Here is a 26,307-nt window from a genome sequence, read left to right as displayed (position 1 = left end):
GCTGAGCGAAATTATGATGTGGGCAACCGAGAGTTGCTGGCCATGAAGTGGGCATTCGAGGAGTGGCGTCATTGGTTTGAAGGAGCTAAGCATCGCGTGGTGGTATTGACTGATCATAAGAACTTGACTTATCTTGAGTCTGGTAAGCGGTTGAATCCTAGACAGGCTCGTTGGTCGCTGTTTTTTGCCCGTTTTGACTTTGTGATTTCGTACCTTCTGGGCTCTAAAAATGTGAAGGCGGATGCTCTGTCTAGGAGTTTTGTGCCCGACTCTCCGGGTTTATCTGAGCCGGCGGGTATCCTCAAGGAAGGAGTAATTGTGTCTGCCATCTCCCCTGATTTGCGGCGGGTGCTGCAAAAATTTCAGGCTAATAAACCTGATCGTTGTCCAGCGGAGAAACTGTTTGTCCCTGATAGGTGGACGAATAAAGTTATCTCTGAGGTTCATTGTTCGGTGTTGGCTGGTCATCCTGGAATCTTTGGTACCAGAGAGTTAGTGGCTAGATCCTTTTGGTGGCCATCTCTGTCGCGGGATGTGCATACTTTTGTGCAGTCCTGTGGGATTTGTGCTCGGGCTAAGCCCTGCTGTTCTCGTGCCAGTGGGTTGCTTTTGCCCTTGCCGGTCCCGAAGAGGCCTTGGACACATATCTCTATGGATTTTATTTCAGATCTTCCCGTCTCTCAAAAGATGTCAGTCATTTGGGTGGTCTGTGATCGCTTTTCTAAGATGGTCCATCTGGTACCCTTGTCTAAATTGCCTTCCTCCTCTGATTTGGTACCATTGTTCTTCCAGCATGTGGTTCGTTTGCATGGCATTCCAGAGAATATCGTTTCTGACAGAGGTTCCCAGTTTGTTTCGAGGTTTTGGCAAGCCTTTTGTGGTAGGATGGGCATTGACTTGTCTTTTTTCTCGGCTTTCCATCCTCAGACTAATGGCCAGACCGAACGAACCAATCAGACCTTGGAATCCTATCTGAGAAGCTTTGTTTCTGCCGATCAGGATGACTGGGTGTCCTTTTTGCCTTTGGCTGAGTTCGCCCTTAATAATCGGGCCAGCTCGGCTACCTTGGTTTCGCCATTTTTCTGCAATTCTGGGTTCCATCCTCGTTTCTCTTCAGGACAGGTTGAGTCTTCGGACTGTCCTGGTGTGGATACTGTGGTGGACAGGTTGCAGCAGATTTGGACTTATGTAGTGGACAATTTGACCTTGTCCCAGGAGAAGGCTCAACGTTTCGCTAATCGCAGACGCCGTGTGGGTCCCCGACTTCGTGTTGGGGATCTGGTTTGGTTATCTTCTCGTCATATTCCTATGAAGGTTTCCTCTCCTAAGTTTAAACCTCGTTTCATTGGTCCGTATAGGATTTCTGAGGTTCTTAATCCTGTGTCTTTTCGTCTGACCCTCCGAGATTCTTTTTCCATACATAACGTATTCCATAGGTCATTGTTGCGGAGATACGTGGCACCTATGGTTCCATCTGTTGACCCTCCTGCCCCGGTTTTGGTGGAGGGGGAATTGGTGTATATTGTGGAGAAGATTTTGGATTCTCGTGTTTCAAGACGGAAACTCCAGTATCTGGTTAAATGGAAGGGTTATGCTCAGGAGGATAATTCCTGGGTTTTTGCCTCTGATGTCCATGCTCCCGATCTTGTTCGTGCCTTTCATGTGGCTCATCCTGGTCGGCCTGGGGGCTCTGGTGAGGGTTCGGTGACCCCTCCTCAAGGGGGGGTACTGTTGTGAATTCTGTGGCAGAGCTCCCTCCTGTGGTCACAAGTGGTACTTCGGCTGATTCTCTCTGGGAGCTTCCGTTTGTGGAGGAAAGTGGTACTGCGGCTTCTGTGTTTCCTCCCTCAGGTGATCTGGTGAGGTCGTTAGGTGCTTCTCTACTTAACTCCACCTAATGCTTTGATCCATGCTTCCTGTCAATGTTCCAGTGTTGGACTTGTTTTTCCCTGGATCATTCCTGTGGCCTGCTGCTCTGCATAGCTAAGTTCTTCTTTGCTTTTTGTTTGCTATTTTTTCTGTCCAGCTTGTCTAATTGTTTTGCTGGAAGCTCTGGGACGCAAAGGATGTACCTCCGTGCCGTTAGTTCGGTACGGAGGGTCTTTTTGCCCCCTTTGCGTGGTTTTCTTTAGGGTTTTGTGTTGACCGCAAAGTTATCTTTCCTATCCTCGCTCTGTTAAGAAAGTCGGGCCTCACTTTGCTGAATCTATTTCATCCCTACGTTTGTCTTTTCATCTTAACTCACAGTCATTATATGTGGGGGGCTGCCTTTTCCTTTGGGGTATTTCTCTGAGGCAAGGTAGGCTTATTTTCTATCTTCAGGCTAGTTAGTTTGTCAGGCTGTGCCGAGTTGCATAGGCAGAGTTAGGCGCAATCCACGGCTGCCTCTAGTGTTGTTTGGAGAGGATTAGGGATTGCGGTCTGCAGAGTTCCCACGTCTCAGAGCTCGTTCTATTATTTTGGGTTATTGTCAGATCACTGTATGTGCTCTGACCGCTATGTCCATTGTGATACTGAATTGCCTATCACAACAGTACATACATTACATTACTTTTCCTGTACTGATCCTGAGTTACATCCTGTATTATACTCCAGAGCTGCACTCACTATTCTGCTGGTACAGTCACTGTGTACATACATTACATTACTTATCCTGCACTGATCCTGAGTTACATCCTGTATTATACTCCAGAGCTGCACTCACTATTCTGCTGGTGCAGTCACTGTGTACATACATTACATTGCTAATCCTGTACTGATCCTGAGTTACATCCTGTATTATACTCCAGAGCTGCCCTTAGTATTCTACAGAATATAGAGTTGAAGTCTTCCTCACGACAAGCCTTACCCCATTTTATTTGTGTTTTTTTTTTTCTTCTTCGATTTGCTAATTTATTGCTGACTTAATTCTTCTTTCAATATAGGAAATCTTCTATCCGGTAATCTGGTCTCTGATATGGCTGCTTTTAGTCTTGGTCATGCCGAACAAGCATTACGAAGCAACACCAAATGAGATTCTTGATGAATTGGATGTTACCGAGGTCTTCAGTGTTGGATACACACCGGCAACCAATGTGACAGACAATATCATGACGTTAGCATCTTTGCACTGTATCAATGCGGGTCTTGTCTCAGGTATATACCTGTATATCAAAATCATGGGTAACCCTGGGGATTTGTATGTGCTTGTTACAAATAAGTTAGCGCATGGAGTCTCCAGAGGTTGCATTAACTGGAGTACAGTGGTCCCAGGGTAAGTTCCCTTTACTGAAAGAAATATCAAATAATTTCCCTAAGTCTGCAAGTTGTTACAAGGTTGTTTATGTGAAGTGTCCTTTACTGAAAGAAATATCAACTAAATACCCTAAGGCTACAAGCTTTTCCACGCCAAGTGCCCTTTTCTAAAAGAAATATCAAGTCAGTAACCCAAGGCTACAAACTGCAATGTTGTATATGTGAAGTGCTCTTTACTGAAAGAAATATCAACTAAATATCCTAAGGTTACACGCTATTCTATGCTAAGTGCCCTTTACAGAAAAAAATATCAACCAAGTACCCTAAGGCTACAAACAATCTGAAGCTTGAAGTATTTAGCTGCTGCTAAAAGTATTTAACTGTGACTGCACTATGTATGACAAGGCACATCTATCTTTGACACATATACGGTAATTATTATTTGCTATTGGGAGAACCAAACCCTTAAATTAAGCAGAAGACCCCATACTGAACCCCTAATTAATTTCATACCTATTTCACAGCTTTCAGTAAATCAAATGAGAAATTAGACTGTTAAAATAGTTTCAGTCCCCAAAGAACATGCGTAAAATAAATCAGAAACCAGACACATAAAGTATTAATAAGGCCCTTAAAAATCAATTGCGCCCCAGACCAGACCATTTATACATTATTGGGTCCTCCAGACCTTAAAATAGATCATAGCCTCGACATTAGCTCTCAAATTAATTATAGACGGGCGGCACGGTGGCGCAGTGGTTAGCACAGCAGCCTTGCAGCGCTGGAGTCCTGGGTTCAAACCCCACCAAGGACAACATCTGCAAAGAGTTTGTATGTTCTCTCCGTGTTTGCGTGGGTTTCCTCCGGGCACTCCGGTGTCCTCCCACATTCCAAAGACATACTGATAGGGAATTTAGATTGTGAGCCCCATCGGGGACAGCAATGATAATGTGTGCAATCTGTAAAGCGCTGCGTAATATGTTAGCGCTATATAAAAAATAAAGATTATTATTATTATTATAGACCTCAAAAATAATCAGACACTTAAAAAAAAAAATCTGGCCCCTAACCTTACCCTTAAAATTATTTACTCCCCAAATAAAATCCTTGAAATGTATTAGACACATGTTCTAAAGTTAAAGGGAATCTGTCACCCCAATTTCACCTATAAGCTGGGCCACCGCAATCAGGGGCTTATCTACATCATTCTGTAATGCTGTAGATAAGCCCCCGATGTAACCTGCAAGATAACAAAAACAGGTTATGTTATACTCACCCAGGGGCGGTCCTGGTTCAGTCCGGTCCGATGGGCGTCGCGATCCGGGTCCGGCGCCTCCTGTCTTCAGATGACAGTAGTTGTCCCTGGAAGTCGCAGCTGGTTTTAATCCCAGAGAGTCAGCAGAAGGGCGAGACTCTGTAATTTTGCACCACCTTGCTTATTTGCTGGGACTTTTCTCTGTGTTATTTACACCTGTTTTGTGGTTCAGTAAAGTGTTGCCACACTGTTTTACCCTCACCCTGTGTTGTCCATGTAGTATTATGCCCACGATTAAAGGAGACCCGGCATCCAGTGTGATGATCCCTGGTACATGCGGTCTCGAGCCAGCTGACTAGAGCACCTGCTGACCCCTGTGTCTCCACCCCTCTCATACAGCAAAATAAGATCTCTTGATTTGTACTGAGGAGGGGTAACACCCCGAATCACCTGTCTGCAAATTGAGATTCTGGCTTGGTTTTAACAAGGTTCGTTAAAGGGCTGATATTGACTTTTAGGGTTGCCACTTCTAGTTCCAGAGATATGGGCCTTTGTATTGAGTGCTATTTTATGGATAGTTCTAAGGGGGTGTGGCTCAAAGGGTAATTATGCAAACAGCCTAAAGACATGCCCCAGAGGATGCTGTGAGCCATGCCCCCATAACAATTGACACTGAATAAAAAAAGTCTCATATCTCTGGAACTGAATGATGGATTTAAAAAAAAAACCAAAAAAACAGAAGAGTCTTTTTGTAGCAGTTTTCCAATGAGGAAAACCTTTGTTTATATGCTCAGTTATGGCATAGAGTGGGGCGTCTCCCACTTTCGTCACGCAGCGTCTCTCGGTCCAGTATGCCTGTCATAGAAGTTCAAGTCTCCTAGTGGGACTAAACTATAAAAGCTTGAAAAAAATTTTTTTATACGCATTGAAATTACGTTATGTTGAAAAAATAATCACCACTTCCATAACGACGCAAACAATAAAATGATCACTCTCATTTAACCTGCAAGGTGAACGCAGTAAAATAAAATTAAAAATCGCCAGAATTGCTGTTTTTTATTCTCACCTTCCAAAAAAGGAATAAAAAGAGTAAGGGTGATGTGTTATTTTTTATGGCACGGTGATTGCACTATAGAAAAAGCAGCTAAAAGTTATTCAGTAATTTATATGTGCTCCAAAAATGGGGAAACTCAAAAACTGAAGTTATACCACAAATCTGTAACAAAAAAAAGTCATGATTTTCAAAATATGATGACGGAAAAAAAAAGGCCTCATCCTGACGTCAAGATATTTTTGAGAGGTTATTCCCATCCTCATGTAGGATAGTGCTTCTAATTACAAACAATTTTGCTATTACTGTTCATTAAAATTATCGGCCCTTCTTAAGATATTAACACTTTTGTTTACAGTTCGGAGACTGACCACCATTTCTAAACAGCGGAACATGGACAGTGCTTACAAGCTCTTTTCAATTGACTTTTTTCAGTAACGTTTTGAAGCTGGCCAGGATCTTTGGAGCGCTCTGTAACCTCCTAATCTCAGCCAGCTTCATTTCAGTGCTTACAAGCTGGACGGCAGCGGTGGTCTGTTTCCTAGGCAATGGGCTGTAAACAAAAGAATACTCTTAATATCTCAAGAACAACCGGAAATTTTAATAAGCAGTAAATAGCAAAAGTGCTTGTAATTACAAGCACTATCTGACAAGACCCATCTAAAAAGATGGGGATAATCCTTTAAAAAAAAACCGCTCACTTTCCAGCATGCTGCAATCCAAACACAACAAAAGAACTTTAGTGGAATGTAGGCAACCCTTCATTGGTGGATATTTGCTTTTTTACTTTGCTAACATTTTGCAATCTGATACACTTTTCATACCTCCATATAAACACAATCAAGTATCATGGTCTAGTAGTCAAACTGATGGCCGCCCGAGCCAAGTATGTGTCCAGTTCCAAAATATACAAAATATAAGACTGCAGAGACCCGTGTGTCGTAAACAGTGCCTTCCCCCCTCCCGCCAACCCTGTAATAAAAAACACTGACAGGTCGGTCACAGTTTATTAATTGATAAGTGGAGGAGGGCAATTACAATTCGCAACGGACTCATCACTGAAGGCCCCGTCAGTGATCGCTGGGCGAGCAAGCCGATGAGAGGTTACGAACCTTTGCCCCCTCTACCCTACCGCCATGGAGGATCATGTGTATGATCTACACAGGACTCCGACCCCCGCTGAGACGTAGTAACAACAAGAATAATATATATTTTTTTAACATTGTAACAATAGTAGCGTAGCACATTCACGAGTATATAAGGGAGGGAGGGTGGGACAACAGCTTCCAATGGTCAGCCAAGGAGACAGAGGAAGGCACTGACCCCGGGCACCTGAATTTAACCCCTGAGGGTGTGGCCGGACGCCCCTTCCTCTTTCTGCTGGTTGGTCAGTTGGGCGTCCCAATTATGGCATCACCTGGGGAGTAGTGGGGGGGGGGGGAATTGAGCACCGCACAGTTTCCTTTCTAGCTCTTTCCTAGTGGCTACGCAGTCAGAGGCACATTCCCTATACAGTACTGTGCCTGCCATACCTTTTGCAGTGCTGTAGCACAACCTTTGATCAAAAGCATCAGGCAGTTGTATCGTGTCCAACATCAAAAAAGTATTATTTTCAATATTGCCTTGCTCTTGGTACTTTTTTAAATAGTAGACTGGGCTTAGCAGGTGTAGGCCACATGTCTTTGTGGCCACATCAGACTTGACATTTATTGTACTTCAACTATGTAGGGGTCCCCAACATGTAGCTCGGGAGTCACATGTGGCTCGCGGTCCCATGAAATGTGGCTCACGGCTGTCTGTCAGCTTGGTGCATTAGCTCCAGGTCTAGCAAACAGGTATGAAGAGCACATCTCAAAATGGTGAATTTTGTAAGCAGCCCTGCACAGAAGAGCAGATCTGGATGCACATTTACTGGTCTTAGGGGTTTTGAGATGATGGTACACTTAAGACAAAATGACACTACCTGTTAGAGGAAGTGTTTGAAGCTGGATGTGACAGTGTCTTTGGAGTTCTTTATAGGAGAATACTGAATGTGTGGTATTGTAGGAACCCCTGGAACTTTGTATACTGCTTTGGGGTGATTGATTTTTGTGGAAAAGCTTTGGTTACCATTATGCCTGTAATGGGGGCTTTGGTTGCCACTGTTTTGAGGGGGGCGGGAGCTGAATGTGGCTCACGACCCTCTCTCAAGGCTACATGTGGCTCACGACCCTCTCTCAGAGCTGAATGGGGCTCTCAAGGTCAGAAACTTTGGGGACCTCTGATCTAATATATAAAGCTGAATGTGTGTGTGTGTGTGTGTGTGTGTGTGTGTGTGTGTGTGTGTGTGTGTGTGTGTGTGTGTGTGTGTGTGTGTATGTATGTGTGTATGTCCGGGATTGGCATCTGCACCGTCGTAGCTACAGCCACAAAATTTTGCACAGTCACACGTCTGGACCCCGAGAGTGTCAAAGGCTATGTTGTGAGGCAAAATTTTAACCCCGTGCGTTCCAATTCACCAAACAATTTTGCCCCTATCTACATGATGGGGAAAAAGTGAAAGGAAAAGTGTTGGAGGCGAATTGACAGCCAAGAGGAGATGGCATACAGGTATATACTATATATAGGGGAGATGATATACAGCTATATATTACCGTATTTTTCGGACTATAAGACGCACCGGACCATAAGGCGCACACCAAATTTGGGGTGAAAATTGCAGAAAAAAAGATTTTTTATAAGATGGGGGTCTGTCTTATTGTCCGAATTTACAGAATCTTACCTGAGGGCTGGCGGTGGCAGAGCAGGGTCACAGGAGGCATGGTGTCGGCAGAGGTGGGGTGATGCTGGGATGAGAAGGTGCTGGGATGAAGAGGTGCTGGGATGAGGAGGTGCTGGGATGAGGGGGTGCTGGGATGAGGAGGTGCTGGGATGAGGAGGTGCTGGGATGAGGAGGTGCTGGGATGAGGAGGTGCTGGGATGAGGAGGTGCCGGGATGAGGGCGTGCTGGGATGAGGAGGTGCTGGGTTGAGGAGGTGCTGGGATGAGGGGGTGCTGGGATGAGGAGGCGCAGTGAGAGGTATGGCGTGAGAGGGGTCCCAGGCTTACCATGCAGGCTTACCGTGGCGGCAGAGGTGCGGTGGCACCCCGGTATGGTGATGCAGCAGCCCGGTAAGCAGCAGAGCCGGTTGAATCCTGTTGTTATCGGTGGGGGCGGCCATCTTCCTGAGGCCGCGCGTGTGCAGATGAAGCGCTCTGCTTCCCGGGGCTTCAGGAAAATGGCCGCGGGAGGCCGCGCGTGCGCAGATGGAGATCGCGGCGGCCATTTTCCTGAAGCCCCGGGAAGCAGAGCGCTCCATCTGCGCACGCGTGGCCTCAGGAAAATGGCCGCCACCACCGATAACAACAAGATTCACCCAGCTCTGCTGCTTACCGGGCTGCTGCATCACCTCACCGGAGAAAGGGACCCCGCTTACTACGCCTCCTCTGCCGCCGCACCTCTGCCGCCGCACCTCTGCCACCGCACCTCTGCCACCGCACCTCTGCCGCCACGGTAAGCCTGCATTGCGACTATTAGACGCACCCCCCATTTTCCCCCTTTTTTAGGGGGAAAAAGTGCGTCTTGTAGTCCGAAAAATACGGTATATATAGGAGGAGATGACATACAGGTATATACTATATACAGGAGGAGATGACCTACAGGTATATACTATATACAGGGGAGATGACTTACAGGTATATCTAATATATAAAGCTGAATGTGTGTGTGTATGTCACACGTCTGGACCCCGAGAGCGTCATAGGCTATGTTGTGAGGCGAAATTTTAACCCCGCAGGTTCCATTTCACCAAACAATTTTGCCCCTATCTACATAATGGGGAAAAGTGAAAGGAAAAGTGTTGGAGGCGAATTGACAGCTGCCATATGTGAACAAGGGGGACTTAAAGCGTGAGAGCGATGGCGCCAAAGAGTATATACCGTACAGTTGCTAGGGTGGGGCCCCGACATGGGATACTCACCACACACGGGGATATGAACACACACACAAAATACGCCACACACTACCACGTGCTTGAACACATATACCACCCGCAGCACACATTTCACGACACATATACCAACCTCGCCACATAAAAGTCGCCACTCAAAACTCGCCATGCGCAAAATTCGCTACATGCAAAACTCGCCACATGCAAAACTAGGCTCACTCAAAACTCGCCACACGTGCAAAACTCACCTCATGGAAAACTTGCCACACGCAAAACTTGCACACGTGGAAATATTGCCACATGCACAAAAGTTGCAACACATGCAAAAGTTGCCTCACACAAAACTTGCACCTACTCAAAACGCACCACACATAAAACTCGCCACGCGCAAAACTCGCCATGCGCAAAACTTGCTGGACACAACTTGCTACACTAACCTGTCACATGCAACTCGACACACAAAAAGTTGCTACACGCATGTCGCCACACAAAACTCATGTCACAAAAGTTGCTACATGCATGTTGCCACACGCAACTCAACACACACAACTTGACACATGAAACTCGCCCTAAAACACACATAAGTCTGGTATTATCCTTAAAAAATAAAAATCTGATTAATAAGCAGACAAACTACAAGAGCAACAAATGTACCATATAGGAAATACGGCAGCTGTCAGTCACATGACTGTCTATTATGTGTATGTGTGAGCTAATATATACTGCCAGGGGGGAGGGCTTCCTGTTGGCTGGGGATTTATCAGGCTGCCAATTTAGCTTACAAATACTGAGGTAAAAATACTGACCAAATAACGTGTGAACGAGGTCTAATACAGGAGGAGATGACATACAGGTACATACTATATACAGGGGAGATGACACACAGGTATATACTATATACAGGAGAGATGACACACGTATATACTATATACAGGAGGAGATGACACACAGGTATATACTATATACAGGAGAGATGACATACAGGTATATACTATATACTGGAGGAGATGACACACAGGTATATACTATATACAGGAGAGATGACACACAGGTATATACTATATACAGGGGAGATGACACACAGGTAAATACTATATACAGGAGGAGATGACATACAGGTATATACTATATATAAGAGGAGATGACACACAGGTATATACTATATACAGGAAGAGATGACACCGGTATATACTATATACAGGAGGAGATGACATACAGGTATATACTATATATGAGGAGATGACACACAGGTATATACTATATACAGGAGGAGATGACATACAGGTATATACTATATACAGGAGGAGATGACATACAGGTATATACTATATATGAGGAGATGACACACAGGTATATACTATATACAGAAGGATTTATACATATTAGTCCATAAGAATCTAAGACGAGTACATTCAAAATACTGATATTACCAAGGGCCCCCAAGATATTACACAGGCCACAGAATGTTTAGTTCAAAACATATAAAGTTTATTTATAATCCATGAATAAAACGTATTTCATTTCTTTTAACATCCATAATTTACATACATGTGCAAGTACCTCCAATCCAAACAAACTGGTCTTATGCACTTAATATATGATCCTAATATACTGACAAGCAATTATAAATATTACCTAATTTGTACAAATGTCAGATCTCATTGTAGAGCATAAAAAAACAGGATCAAAAAATTCCTAGGGTAAATATTACTCCATAATTGTAAGTTTCTAAAGTGCCCATGTGCATAATTTTGTAAACAAAACAGGCCGCAGTGGTATCTGCAAGTATATTACCAATTTTACTGTTTAACTAATGTTTCATATCTTGAACCAAAATATATAAGGCTCATGTATGATCAATCAATATACTGTTGGTAGATGTAATAGAAAATATAACGTAAATATAACAGTTTTACCATTTTAGGAACCTTGTAAACAATTACTCTCTTGAGTCCAGGTGTAGGACCCCTACATATTAGGCATATATACCATCAGCCAGTGAAACAATAAAGGGATATCCCAGCATATTTACCTCTGCAAGTGCTTATAAGAACCAGAGAAAACCCCTACGCGCGTTTCAATATGGTCTTCTTCCGGGGGCACGCCGGAAGGGGAAATTTTAGCAGAAGGGGAAATTTTGATAAATGCAGGGTACAATTTAAATAATGATTAGAAATGGTGTTATTCCTCATTCAGACCCAAGATAGCAAATTCTGAAAAGTTTCCTGAAATGACAGGTACACTATATAATGCCCTACTGGCATGTAGTTTTATACCCTGTAGGTATTGACCTTACCTTTTTTTCCCTTCAGTACAGCACAAAGTTTTCTTCTGATTTTTTCTGATTTTCTTTGGTTTGCTGATTTAGAAATCATCCCTTATCGTAGCGAAGACGAGTTTTTTGCTGCCAGTGCCTCTCGTATGCATTTCGTCGGTGTCAAATTTGAAGACCCCATGTCCTACAAGCTTATGTTCTTCCCCTTCTACATTCCAAAGCCTGCACCGTACATACAAGGTTTGTATGCCTATTGTGTTAATCTTCATTTTTTCCTATTTTTAATCTCTTGTCTGATTGCTGGGACCAAGGGTAGTATGGTTAGAGACTCCAGTATTTCTCAGGTAGGTAAATGTCATATCGACAGGCCTCTGAGCCCCCGATGTAATCCCTTTTGGCATATATTTGGAGGGTATATTTACTGTATAGGAGAATGCTTTATTATACAGAGGGACTCAGTAAAAAAAAATTATATACTAAGGCAGTCAAGTCCTTGATGTCTGACTAAATTGTGCATCTGATCTGTCGATCTAAATTTTTATTTTTCGACCAGATTGTTATTCTTCCGAGTGTGACTCTTTGCAGTATCACCATTCAGGATTCACCCAGATGCAAGGTTGTATAGACTATGCCATTATAAAGGTAAGGTGTCTCTTACCCAAGGGTTTAAAGGGAAACTATGCTTTTCAAAAAGGATATCTAATTAAATATAAGTTTGCAGATACTTATTTTCTGGTGCCAGATTAGTTCCTTCGAACACATGTACTGGGATGGCACAGGATTAGGAACTGGATATTGCTAGCATGCTGCACTAATGACTGGGATTAGAGGTAGCGCCAAGCCGGACTCTTAAAGGGAACCTGTCACCCCCAAAATCGAAGATGAGCTAAACCCACCAGCATCAGGGGCTGATCTACTTCTTGTCTTCACGCTGCGGCTCTGGCGCAGGTGTACTTTGTCTGCCCTGTTGAGGACGGAGCAAAGTACTGCAGTGCGCAGGCGCCGAGAAAGGTCAGAGAGGCCCGGAGGCTGCGCACTGCAGTACTTTGCTCTGCCCTCAACAGGGCAGACAAAGTACGCCTGCGCTGGAGCCGCAGCGTGAAGACAAGAAGAGGACGTCATCGTAAGAAGATGGGAGGCCCCGGACTGCGACGCCCATCGGACTGGTTCGCAGCGGGAACGCCCCTGGGTGAGTATATTATAACCTCTTTATAACCTCATCTTTCAGGATGCATCAGGGGCTTATCTACAGCATCACAGAACGCTGTAGATAAGCCCCTGATGCTGGTGTGCTTAGCTCATCTTCGATTTTGGGAGTGACAGGTTCCCTTTAAATCCCTTAGATTCTGCAGTCAATGCTGACAGCTGCATCTAAGCAGTTAGCAGCACATCGCTGGAGTCCTGGGTTCAAATCCCAAAAAGGACAACATCCGCAAGGAGTTTGTATGTTCTCCTCGTGTTTGCGTGGGTTTCCTCCGGGTTCTCCGGTTTCCTCTCACATTCCAAAGACATACTGATAGGGAATTTAGATTGTGAGCCCCATTGGGGACAGCGATGATAATGTGTGCAACCTGTAAAGCGCTGCGGAATATGTTAGCTCTATATAAAAATAAAGATTATTATTATTACTATAGTAGAGGGGCCTAAAAATAAATGGATGTGTATAGGTCCTATGAGAGGCTGCACCTGTGACAAGTGGTTGTATTATGCAAAAGTAGAAAAACTACAAATTCCTTTTGTTGTAATGGTAACAACGTACAAAATAAAATTCAAAGTCAATGTCATTTCTACCACATGAAAGTTCAAGACTACATTACAGTTATGACTTTTTTAAATATTGAGATAAAAAGACAGATAGGTGCTGTGTCATGAAGTACCAAACTAGTCTGCCTCCTTATAGGGTTAACCTTTGCAGAGAGACTACTGATTGTATTCGGCAATAGTAAGGTCTAGGAGTGCACTGACTATTTAGGAAAATTTCCAGACTGGAGCAACATATTGTCATTCACAGGTTGCTTTCTCTTCAGCTAAAAACCAACTATTCAGCCCGGGAGGATCTGTTGAGACCAAAAGCCACGGTTATGGAGAAGAAGCCTGTTGTTGAAGTGGACGGTTTCTACCACGCTCTCATGTCTATATGTCTGGTCATGGCTTTCTCACCATTTGGATGTTCCCCGGCAGCTTATATTGTGGCTGAAAAAGAAAAGAAACTAAAAGAATTCATGAAAATATTGGGGCTCCATGACACTGCCTTCTGGTACAGACAGGTTTCTGTATTCACTTTAATAGTGTTGTTTCTGTGTTCACTTTTATGGTGTTGATCCATACTGGCATGTTAACTTTATTACATTGCATTACTAACCTTGTAGTGATCCTTAGTTACATCCTGTATTATACTCCAGAGCTGCACTCACTATTCTGCTAGTACAGTCACTGTGTATATACATTACATTACTTATCCTCTACTGATCCTGAGTTACATCCTGTATTATACTCCAGAGCTGCACTCACTATTCTGCTGGTGCAGTCACTGTACATACATTACATTACTTATCCTGTACTGATCCTGACTTACATCCTGTATTATACCCCAGAGCTGCACTCACTCTTCTGGTGCAGTCATTATGTACATACTGTACATTACTATCCTGCACTGATCCTGAGTTGCACTCACGATTCTGCTTGTGGAATTGCCCTTTTCTGTGTCTTCCTTACAGGTTGCCCTGGGTCCTGTTGTACATCATTCTTATTCTCCTGATATCTTTGCTCATGGCCTTTATAACCACGGTCTTCACCCCATTCAAACACAGCAGCTGGTTCCTGATCTTTCTGCTGTATGCACTGTACGGGATCTCTTTGGTGAGTAGCGGACATGTTTTTGGTGCATTTCTGATATGTCCAGGAATTCTCCCAATTCCACTAGTACTAGTACCAGTACTACAGGTGCTGGAACTTTCCTTTCCTTATTTCCCAGCATGCAGCCCGCCTTTCAATATGCACTGGCTTGGACTGAAATGATAGCCGCGTGTTATACATGTGTTAAGTTGGATATACAGGAGAGGAGGCGCAAAGAAACAAAATAACTTCATGTAAAAAGAAAAGACCCAGCTCCACTTCCTGTAGAGAGAAATTACTACTGTAATTCCAGACTTCTTATAGAAAGAAAAGACTCACTACCCATTTCTTGTATAGAGATAAAAACCAGTATCATCTTCCTTTAGAGGGTCAAAAACGGCTCCCACTTCCTTTAGAAAGCAAGGACCCACGCCCACACCCACTTCCTGTAGAAAGACAAAAACCTGCCCCTCTTCATGTACAAGGACAAAGACCCGCCCCCTCTTCATGTACAAGGACAAAGGCCCACCCCCGCTTCATGTACGAGGACGAAGACCCGCCCCCGCTTCATGTACAAGGACAAAAACCCACCCCTGCTTCATGTACAAGGACAAAGACCTGCCCACTCTTCATGTACAAGGACAAAGGCCCGCTCCCTCTTCATGGACAAGGACAAAGGTCCGCCCCTCTTCATGTACTAGGACAAAGACCTGCCACTCTTCATGTACAAGGACAAAGACCCGCCCCCTCTTCATGTACAAGGACAAAGGCCCACCCCCGCTTCATGTACGAGGACGAAGACCCGCCCCCGCTTCATGTACAAGGACAAAAACCCACCCCTGCTTCATGTACAAGGACAAAGACCTGCCCACTCTTCATGTACAAGGACAAAGGCCCGCTCCCTCTTCATGGACAAGGACAAAGGTCCGCCCCTCTTCATGTACTAGGACAAAGACCTGCCACTCTTCATGTACAAGGACAAAGACCCGCCCCCTCTTCATGTACAAGGACAAAGGCCCACCCCCGCTTCATGTACGAGGACGAAGACCCGCCCCCGCTTCATGTACAAGGACAAAAACCACCCCCGCTTCATGTACAAGGACAAAGACCTGCCCACTCTTCATGTACAAGGACAAAGGCCCACCCCCGCTTCATGTACAAGGACAAAGACCCGCCCCCTCTTCATGGACTAGGACAAAGGCCCGCCCCTCTTCATGTACTAGGACAAAGACCTGCCCACTCTTCATGTACAAGGACAAAGGCCCGCCCCTCTTCATGTACAAGTAAAAAGACCTGCCCACTCTTCTAGTATAAGGATCCACCCTCTGTTCCTGTAGAAGGACAAAAACCCGCCCCCTCTTCATGTAAAGGTACAAAGACCTTCTTGTAGAAATGCATAGACCCGCTCCCCCTCTTCTGTAGAAGGACAAAGTCCCGTCCCCACCTTCTTAAGCGAGCAAGAATCCTCTTCAACTTCCAGCAAAACCAAAGAAATGAGCCTGAACATATGTTGGTATAGGTGCAATGTGAAGGTGCACTGGCACATTGTGGCCATTTAACAGACAATCCTAAGATAAAACCAAAATGAGCAAATACCCTGCAGTAACTAAATAAATAACTAATAATAGTACATGTACATAGCATAAGGTACATAGTTGACATTGTTTTAATAAAAAAAAAGTATAAAATCCATCCTACTGGGACAAGGTGTACCCAATCAGGACTGACCCTAACTCTTGTAGTTCACCTCAATATGTGTTATCAATATAGATGGGGACAGAAGCAGTACATTGCAAAAGGGCTTTTTTTACGCACTGTCTGACAATATCCATCTATGAAGGTGAGAATAACCAATTAAAGAAGAGTACACTTCTTCTCTAGCGATTGATCATTCTGAGGATTGCTGGGTGTTGTAGAGTCTGCAGTAAATTATGTGCCAAATCGTCTACAAACTTCCTCACTATTGTTTTCTTTCTCCAGATCCTTTTTGCTTTGATGCTTACTCCTCTTTTTAAAAAAGCCAAGCAGGCTGGGGGTATCGCCTTCCTGGCCACGCTGGTCCTCGGCGCTCTTGGCATCTTCATTGTGATGAAAGGCGACTTCCCCAAATCCTTCGTCTGGTTCTTCAGTCCGTTCTGTCAGTGTACGTTCATGATTGGGATAGCCCAGGTGAGTGTCGCAACAATATTGTGAAGAAACGGAAGAAACAGAACCTATGTTTCTGTACAGGAGTAATAGCAGAAGATGTGCTCATGTGTATTCATATAGCACCTGCATATTCAACAGCGTTGTTCAGATATCATCTCTCACATTGGTCCCTATTAAAGTGGTTGGCTAATATTCCTATCTTCAGAATCGTGTCGCTCCCTGGCCTCCCAGGTTCTTGTTTGCTAGAGGTTGGTGTGATCCTGAAGATTGACAGTTTTGGGCAGGTAGTATGGCAGCTTTACCTCTACAGCATTGGAGGAGCGTAGGGGCACTACAGATGGACAGCTCCAGAGCTGCACTTGCAAGCTGTATAGCAAACATCTTGCAGGCTCGGCACTAATAAAATGAAGCATACTCCTGAAGATTGACAGTTTTGGGGTGGTAGTATGACTGCGCTGTAACCTGGGGCAGCTTTGCCTCTGCAGCACTACAGATGGATAGATCCAGCTATTTGGACAGCTCCAGAGCCACACTTAACAGCTTCCAGGCGCTGCACTAATATAATGAGGCATACTCCTGATGATTGACAGTTTGGTCCTGAACTGCTCTTTTTCCAAAACTGTTCTAACCCACAAGGATCCAGCACGATTTGCTCTGGTGGTCTGCACACGGATGGAAACTATCTTCAGTTACCTGAGAACCAGATCCGTGGGGTAATGACGCCTCAAACTTACTCCCTATAATTTCCCTAGATCCAGCATCCGGGAGAAGAAGCGAAAATGCCCAGCTATTTGAAACCATGCCTTCCCCCTCTTTATTTTGTGTGGAGGTCAGAGAACCCCTTTAATAATTGCTGAGGGGGTCTCTGAAGTTTCTTCACCATGATGCCCCTGCTACTAGGTCTCTTTTTTCTTCATGGAACTTCGCAGTGTAGAGAAAGAAACGTTGAGGAGGAAACAGGACTAAAGTAGCCCTTTCATTCTCAGGGGTCACATAGTTAGGACCCCCAGCAATTATTAAGTGATGACATCCTAGAAATATATCATCACTTACTAAAATGGGGAATACCCCTTTAAATGTGTATTTTCACCTCATAAAGTGCTAGTATATTCCATCACCTTCTGATCAGCAGGGGTCCGACTGCGCAGTATGAACACGAAGCCTCGGCAGATTCACCACATGACATTTCATCAGATGGCATCTGTTATTCAGATCTGCCAGTATTATCTCTGCCTCCACCACAGACGGCTCATTCGCCCTCGTTCTTCCAATGTTTTCAGATTTTTGCTTGCTGTCACTGAATGGGAACAGTCTTGTATGTTCCCAGTGACCCCTATAGCCCTAGTCCTGAGGCGTGAATACACCATGTTCCAAATTATTATGCAAATTGGATTTAAGTGTCATAAAGATTTAATTGTTTTGTTTTTCAAATAAACTCTTGGATGGTATTGTGTCTCATGGCTCATTGGATCACTGAAATCAATCTTAAACACATGTGATAATTAGTTTTCCAGGTGATTCTAATTAAAGGAAAACTACTTAAAAATGATGTTCCGCACTATTGTTATGCAGGCCCCAGATTTCAAGTAACATAGGAAAGAAAAAGGATCTCTCTGCTGCCGAAAAGCATCAAATAGTGCAATGCCTTGTTCAAGGGATGAAAACATTAGATATTTCACCAAAACTTAAGAGTGATCATCATACTGTGAAGAGATTTGTGACGGAAACAGAGCACAGACAGAGTTCATGCAGATAAAGGCATAATGAGGAAGGTTTCTGCCAGACAAATTCATTGGATTAAGAGAGCAGCTGCCAAAATACCATTACAAAGCAGCAAACAGTTATTTGAAGTTGCTGGTGCCTCTGGAGTCCCTCGAACCTCAAGGTGTAGGCTCCTTCAGAGGCTTGCTGTGGTGCATAAACCTATTATTCGGCCACCCCTAAACAGTGTTCACAAGCAGAAACAGTTGCAGTGGGCCCAGACATACATGAAGACTAATTTTCAAACAGTCTTGTTTACTGATGACTGTCGAGCAACCCTGGATGGAGTAGTGGATGGTTGGTGGATGGCCACCATGTCCCATCAAGGCTGCGATGTCAGCAAGGAGGTGGAGGAGTCATGTTTTGGGCCGGAATCATGGGGAAACAGCTGGTAGGGCCCTTTAAGGTTCCTGAAAGTGTGAAAATGACCTCTGCAAAGTATATAGAGTTTCTGACTGACAACTTTCTTCAATGGTATAAAAAGCAGAAACCTGCCTTCAGGAGCAAAATCATCTTCATGCATGACAATGCACCATCTCCTGCTGCAAATAATACCTCTGAGTCATTGGCTGCTATGGGCATAAAAGGAGATAAACTCATGGTGTGGCCACCATCTTCCCCTGACCTCAACCCTATAGAGAACCTTTGGAGTATCATCCAGCAAAAGATCTATGAGGGTGGGAGGCAGTTTGCATCAAAACAGCAGCTCTGGGAGTCTATTCTGACTTCATGCAAAGAAATTCAAGCAGAAACTCTCCAAAAACTCACAAGTTCAATGGATGCAAGAATTGTGAAGGTGATATCAAAGAAGGGTTCCTATGTTAACATGTAACTTGACCTGTTAGGATGTTTTGGAGTTAAATAGCTTTTTTGTTCAGTGAATGTGACCTCCTAATGCTGCAAATTCCACAAATTAGCATTTTCAGTTCTTTAACCCCTTAATCCCATATGACGTACTATCCCGTCGAGGTGTCCTGGGACTTAAATCCCAGTGACGGGATAGTACGTCATATGCAATCGGCCGCGCTCATGGGGGAAGCGCGGCCGATCGTGGCCGGGTGTCACCTGACTATCGCAGCTGACATCCGGCACTATGTGCCAGGAGCGGTCACGGACCACTCCTGGCACATTAACCCCCGGCACGCTGCGATCAAAGATCATCGCAGCCTTCCGGGGGCATAGGGAAGCATCGCGCAGGTAGGGGGCCCCTCGGTACAAGGCGATGTGCTCACCTTGTACCGAGCGTCTCCTCCCTGCAGGCCCTGGATCCAAAATGGCCGCGGGGCTACTTCCGGGTCCTGCAGGGAGGTGTCTTACAAGCGCCTGCTCAGAGCAGGCGCCGGGAAGCCTCCCTGCTGTGCCTGTGTGATCGCTGATCTGACAAAGTGCTGTGCAAAGTGTCAGATCAGCGATCTGACCCTATAGTGTGATGTCCCACTGGGACAACGTTATAAAGTTAAAAAAAAAAAATTTAGATGTGTAAAAAAAAAAGAAAATTCCTAAATAAAAAAAAATATATATTGTTCCCATAAATACATTTCTTTATCTGAATAATAATAATAAAAGTACACATATTTAGTATCGCCGCGTCCGTAACGACCCCACTTATAAAACTGTCCCACTAGTTAACCCCTTCAGTGAACGCCGTAAAGAAAAACGAGGCGAAAAACAGCACTTTATTATCATACCGCTGAACAAAAAGTGGAATAACACGCGATCAAAAAGACGGATATAAATAACAATGCTACCGCTGAAAACGTCATCTTGTCCCTTACAGTGTCATCAGTGAAAAAATAAAAAAGTTACAGTCTTCGGAATAAAGCGATGCAAAAATAATTGTTTCTATAAAATAGTTTTTATCGTATAAAAGCACCAAAACCTAAAAAAAGATATAAATGAGGTATCGCTGTAATCGTTCTGACCCGAAGAATAAAACTGCTTTATCAATTTTACCAAACGTGAAATGATATAAACGCCCCTCCCCCCCCCCAAAAAAAAAAAAAAAAAAGAAATTCATGAATAGCTGGTTTTTGGTCTATCTGCCTCACAAAAATCTGAATAAAAAGGGATCAAAAAATGTCACGTGCCCGAAAATGGTACCAATAAAAACGTCAACTCGTTTTGCAAAAAACAAGACCTCACATGACTCTGTGGACCAAAATATGGAAAAATTATAGCTCTCAAAATGTGGAGACGCAAAAACTATTTTTTGCATAAACAGCGTCTTTTAGTGTGTGACGGCTGCCATTCATAAAAATCCGCTAAAATACCCGCTATAAATAGTAAATCAAATCCCCCTTCATCACCCCCTTAGTTAGGGAAAAATAATAAAATAAAAAAATTTATTTATTTCCAATTTCCCATTAGGGATAGGGTTAGGGCTAGGGTTAGGGTTGGGGCTAGGGTTAGGGCTGGGGTTAGGGTTGGGGCTGGGGTTAGGGCTACAGTTAGGGTTGGGGATAAAGTTAGGGTTGGGGCTGGGGCTAAAGTTAGGGTTAGGGCTGGGGCTAAAGTTAGGGTTAGGGTTGGGGCTAAAGTTAGGGTTAGGGTTGGGGCTAAAGTTAGGGTTGGGGCTAAAGTTAGGGTTAGGGCTACAGTTAGGGTTGGGCTAAAGTTAGGGTTTGGATTACATTTACAGTTGGGATTAGGGTTAGGGTTGTGTCAGGGTTAAGGGTGTGGTTAGGGTTATGGTTGGGATTAGGGTTAGGGGTATGTTGGAGTTAGGGTTGGGGTTAGGGGTGTGGTTGGGGTTAGGGGTGTGGTTGAGATTAGGGGTGTGTTTGGGTTAGGGTTTCAGTTAGAATTGGGGGTTTCCACTGCTTAGGCACATCAGGGGCTCTCCAAACGTGACGTGGCATCTGATCTCAATTCCAGCCAATTCTGCGTTGAAAAAGTACAACAGTGCTCCTTCCCTTCCGAGTTCTCCCGTGTGCCCAAACAGGGGTTTACCCCAACATATGGGGTATTAGCGTACTCAGGACAAATTGGACAACAACTTTTGGGGTCCAATTTCTCCTGTTACCTGTGACGCCTGCCGCACCTGGTTCGCAGCTATCGTTCGTAGTTCTTAGTTATCTCTCCCTGCGCTTCTCCCGCGGCTGCCGCTCCGGCTGGGTCTTCTTCTGGCTCCTGGTGCGCTTGTCCGGCTCTGCGCGTCCCCTGTGTGTCCGCGCGCCGCCTGGCCTCCCGACTTACGGTCTCCTCGCTGGCTCCTAGTTCCCGGCGGTAGCGTGGGCGCACTCCTTCCTCCGGCTCCAGCGGCGCACGCGCACCCCCTCTGGCCGACCTTCGTTCGTTCCGCTCCTCTTTTCCATGATGCTGCTGGTTTCCTGACCCGGAAGTTCTACTGACGCTTCCTTTATCAGGTAGCCTCTCCCTCTGTCCTTTGCCTGTTTGTCTATTGTTCTCTGCACTAGATTCAGGTCCCTCGCTTCCTGGTTCCTCTTGTTCTCGGCCAGTCTGTTCTGCATTCTGTGCGTTTCCTATCCAGCTCTCTCCTGCTTTGTTACCTCTCTGCGTTTCCCCTTTGTGCCTTTCGTCCGTCCGTGCCCTCTCCTTGTTTGTTTTCCATTTTTCGTGTCTCCTGTATATCTTTCATCCATCTTCCTTGTCCTGTGCCACTTCTATCCCTCCTGGTATCTCCTGCCTCCGCTACCTGTTTTCCCGCTTTCCTCTTGTGTTTCTCCTACGTCCTGTCCCCGTGTATCAGCATCCATGGTAATAGTCTCCTTTGGGCCTGTCCCTGATGCTCCCTGTATAAGGGGTGGTTTACCAGGCCAGCTCACCTTAAGGAGGTTCGTTGCCGTGGTCCACCGGGTTCACCCTAGGAGTCCCACAAACCGTACATTACCCTTGGGAAAATACAAAACTGGGGGCTAAAAAAGAATTTTTGTGGAAAAAAAAAAGAATTTTTATTTTCACGGCTCTGCGTTATAAACTGTAGTGAAACACTTGGGTGTTCAAAGCTCTCACAACACATCTAGATAAGTTCCTTAGGGGGTCTACTTTCCAAAATGGTGTCACTTGTGGGGGGTTTCAATGTTTAGGCACATCAGTGGCTCTCCAAACGCAACATGGCGTCCCATCTCAATTCCAGTCAGTTTTGCATTGAAAAGTCAAATGGCGCTCCTTCCCTTCCGAGCTCTGCCATGCGCCCAAACTGTGGCTTACCCCCACATATGGGGTATCAGTGTACTCAGGACAAATTGTACAACAACTTTTGGGGTCCATTTTCTCCTGTTACCCTTGGTAAAATAAAACAAATTGGAGCTGAAGTAAATTTTTTGTGAAAAAAAGTTAAATGTTCATTTTTTTTTTAAACATTCCAAAAATTCCTGTAAAGGGCATAAAAATTCAAAGTTGGAAAATTGCGAAATTTTCAACATTTTTGCCATATTTCCGTTTTTTTCACAAATAAACGCAGGTAATATCAAATAAATTTTACCACTATCATGAAGTACAATATGTCCCGAGAAAACAATGTCAGAATCATCAGGATCCGTTGAAGCGTTCCAGAGTTATAACCTCATAAAGGGACAGTGGTCAGAATTGTAAAAATTGGCCTGGTCATTAACGTGCAAACTACCCTTGGGGCTTAAGGGAGATTCTACTGTGCCTAATAATTTGGAACAGTGCATTTTGAGATTTTATTCATTTTAAGGATTATACTGTTATCATTGGGAGGTTTCTTCAATAACGGGTGGTGACTTTTATTAGACTGACTGTCATTTGCACCGACCATTTAGGAAAACTCGAGAAAAATGTACCGTAATTTGCATAATAATTTGGAACATGGTGTATAGTTACCATATTCGCCATGTAGGCAATTCTATGGATTTTAGGTGCATACATTTTACCTGCACTGACACATTGTAGCAAATGGTATATTTGTGTTAACCACTGCCCACAAAAAAGACAAGAACCAATATTCTTTTTACAAGGCGGGCAGAGGACCTTATCTAGCGCTTATAGAGCATTAGGTCTCTCGGGCTATGTTCACATGCATCACATTTTTTTCCAGCATTTTTGCCTCATTTTTGGGTGCGGATTACTTGTGTGTTTTGTCTACAGTACACATTTAATAATGTTAGTTATATTCGCAAAAAATGCTTAAAAAACATAGTTGCAGTATTTTTACGCTTTTCTTTTTTTTTATCTTTCTCGTTACTTTCTGTGGGAAAAAAACACGCTGAAAGATTTGACATAATGCCGATATAAAAAAAAAAACAGCAATTTTCCAATTCGGTCAGGAAAAAAAGCACAAGCGTTTTGGAATTTCATAGCTTTTGCTGGTACTGTAAAAATCAGCTTTGAATTTGAATAAAAAAAAAGGTTGCAAAAACGCAATATGTGAACATAGCCCAATACAGCTAACACCTGCTTCGCATCGCCCTAGGTGGAGCTAGCTCCAATTGTGGCAGGTTAACCCCTTAGATGCATCGGTTGAGCGCAGTCGCAGCATTTAGACAAGAAGGGGACATGCAAAAATGTAAGTAAAAAAAAATATATAGAAGAAATATCTAGAGAAAATGGCTCCTCGCAATGAAGGAGAACAGTGTCACTATTGTTGTCTGTTGAAATAGCAGTAGCATCCCCTACGCCAGTGATGCGCTTCCTGAGACTCTCTGACCTTTTCTTTTTAGAAGGCCCATTTCCCAGCCAACGACTCTTGTATTTTGCAGGCACTGATTAGCTGCAGCGGTCACCTGATGCTTTTGCAAATATAGCCAAAAGACAGAGGAGCGTTGCCAGTTTGGCAGCTGAGTTTTTTTTTTTCATTTTACCACCAACCAGGAATGATCAGTTTTCTCTGCGAGGAAGTCATCAGTATTCCTATCAGACAGTCACATTACTGCACTTTGTGTTTTACAGGTCATGTTTCTAGAGGCCCATGGAAAAGGGGCCCAGCTGTCTAACCTGAAGGACGGGCCCTACCCCCTTATCATTTCATTCATCTTCCTGGTGGTGGACAGTGTCATGTATCTGCTCCTGGCCTCCTACCTCGATCAGATCCTTCCCAGTAAGACGGGTCCTACATTTACTACATACCGCCAAGTGTTACAATTCTTTCATTTGTCCACAAGATGGGAAGGGTTTGGATGGAATAGATATGTACGATAAATAGATAGATATGGGATAGATATATATTAGATAGATAGATAGATAGATATGGGATAGATAGATAAATAGATAGATATGGGATAGATATATAGATAGATAGATAGATAGATAGATAGATAGATAGATAGATAGATATGGGATAGATAGATAGATAGATAGATATGGGATGGATGGATAGATAGATATGGGATAGATAGATAGATAGATAGATAGATAGATAGATAGATAGATAGATAGATAGATAGATAGATAGAAAAAAAACAGAGCAGAGAGCAGCACTTGGACACTGGCAGTAGTTGGGTGCAAGACTTCACAGGTACATGCCAGTACTAATATTGGAAAAATCAAAGAAGCAGCACACTATTATTTTAGTGCAAAAAAATCTATTTTAATAGCCCATTTGTGTGCGAAGTTTCGGCTCTGTGTGTGAGCCTTTTTCAAGTACTATACAAGTGCACATTTAGAGTATAATTTAACCCCTTACTGACATTGGGCATAATAGTACGCCGATGTCGGTATCCCTCGCTTTGATGTGGGCTCCGGCGGTGAGCCTACATCTTTTCCGGGGCATGTCAGCTGTTTTGGACAGCTGACATGTGCCCGCAATAGCTGCGAGTGGAATCGTGATCCACCCGCGGCTATTAACTAGTTAAATTTAAATTGTGCTTCCGGCCATCGGGCCGGAAATACGCACACCAGTGACCCCCGTCACGTGATCGGGAGGCATCGGTTCGTCAGCATGACAACCAGAGGTCTCCTTGAGACCTCTTTGGTTGTCAGTGCCTGATTGCTATGAGCGCTACCCAGTGGTCGGCACTCATAGCAAGTCAGTATATCTGTTACATAGAGGCGATTTGAACATCGCCTCTACGTAGCAGTGCCAATCGGGCTATGGAAGCATGCCACAAGTTAAAGAAAAATGTTTTTAAAAATATAAAAAAAATTTTAAAAAATATAAAAGTTCAAATCACCCCCCTTTCGCCCCATTAAAAATAAAACAATAATAATAAAAAATCAAACCTACACATATTTGGTATCGCCGCATTCAGAATCGCCCGATCTATCAATAAAAAAAAGCATTAACTTGATCGCTAAACGGTGTAGCAAGAAAAAAAAGTAAAAACGCCAGAATTACGTTTTTGGTCACCTCGACACTGCATTAAAATGCCATTAATGGGCGATCAAAAGAACATACCTGCACCAAATTGCTATCATTAAAATTGTCAGCTCGGCTCGCAAAAAATAAGCCCTCACCCAACCTGAGATCACGAAAAATGAAGACGCTACGGGTATCGGAAAATTGCACAATTTTTTTTTCTTTTCTTTTTTAAAGTTTGGAATTTTTTTTCACCACTTAGATAAAAAAGAACCTAGACATGTTTGGTGTCTATGAACTCGTAATGACCTGGAGAATCATAATGGCAGGTCAGTTTTAGCATTTAGTGAACCTAGCAAAAAAAAAAGCCAAACAAAAAACAAGTGTGGGATTGGACTTTTTTTGCAATTTCACCACACTTAGAATTTTTTTTCCCGTTTTCTAGTACACAACATTGTAAAACCAATGGTGTCGTTCAAAAGTACAACTCGTCCCGCAAAAAATAAGCCCTGACATGGCCATAATGACGGAAAAATAAAAAAGTTATGACTCTGGGAAGGAGGG

The 26,307-nt window shown here is 43.9% G+C and overlaps 1 protein-coding gene across 1 annotated transcript in view; it reads left to right on the top strand.

Moving 5' to 3' along the window:
* ABCA5 (ATP binding cassette subfamily A member 5) overlaps positions 1 to 26,307 on the top strand; it is a 240,305-nt gene that overhangs the window by 121,559 nt on the left and 92,439 nt on the right. The window contains exons 3-9 of the mRNA XM_069750700.1: positions 2,925 to 3,135; positions 11,877 to 12,023; positions 12,337 to 12,425; positions 13,811 to 14,040; positions 14,501 to 14,642; positions 16,599 to 16,787; positions 24,399 to 24,546. Coding sequence (XP_069606801.1) covers positions 2,925 to 3,135; positions 11,877 to 12,023; positions 12,337 to 12,425; positions 13,811 to 14,040; positions 14,501 to 14,642; positions 16,599 to 16,787; positions 24,399 to 24,546 — 1,156 coding nt within the window. The remainder of the gene's footprint in view (positions 1 to 2,924; positions 3,136 to 11,876; positions 12,024 to 12,336; positions 12,426 to 13,810; positions 14,041 to 14,500; positions 14,643 to 16,598; positions 16,788 to 24,398; positions 24,547 to 26,307) is intronic.

Source organism: Ranitomeya imitator, chromosome 2 (genome assembly GCF_032444005.1).
Source record: "Ranitomeya imitator isolate aRanImi1 chromosome 2, aRanImi1.pri, whole genome shotgun sequence".
NCBI classification, from domain to species: domain Eukaryota; kingdom Metazoa; phylum Chordata; class Amphibia; order Anura; family Dendrobatidae; genus Ranitomeya; species Ranitomeya imitator.
This window is presented reverse-complemented; position numbering and strand designations above follow the sequence as displayed.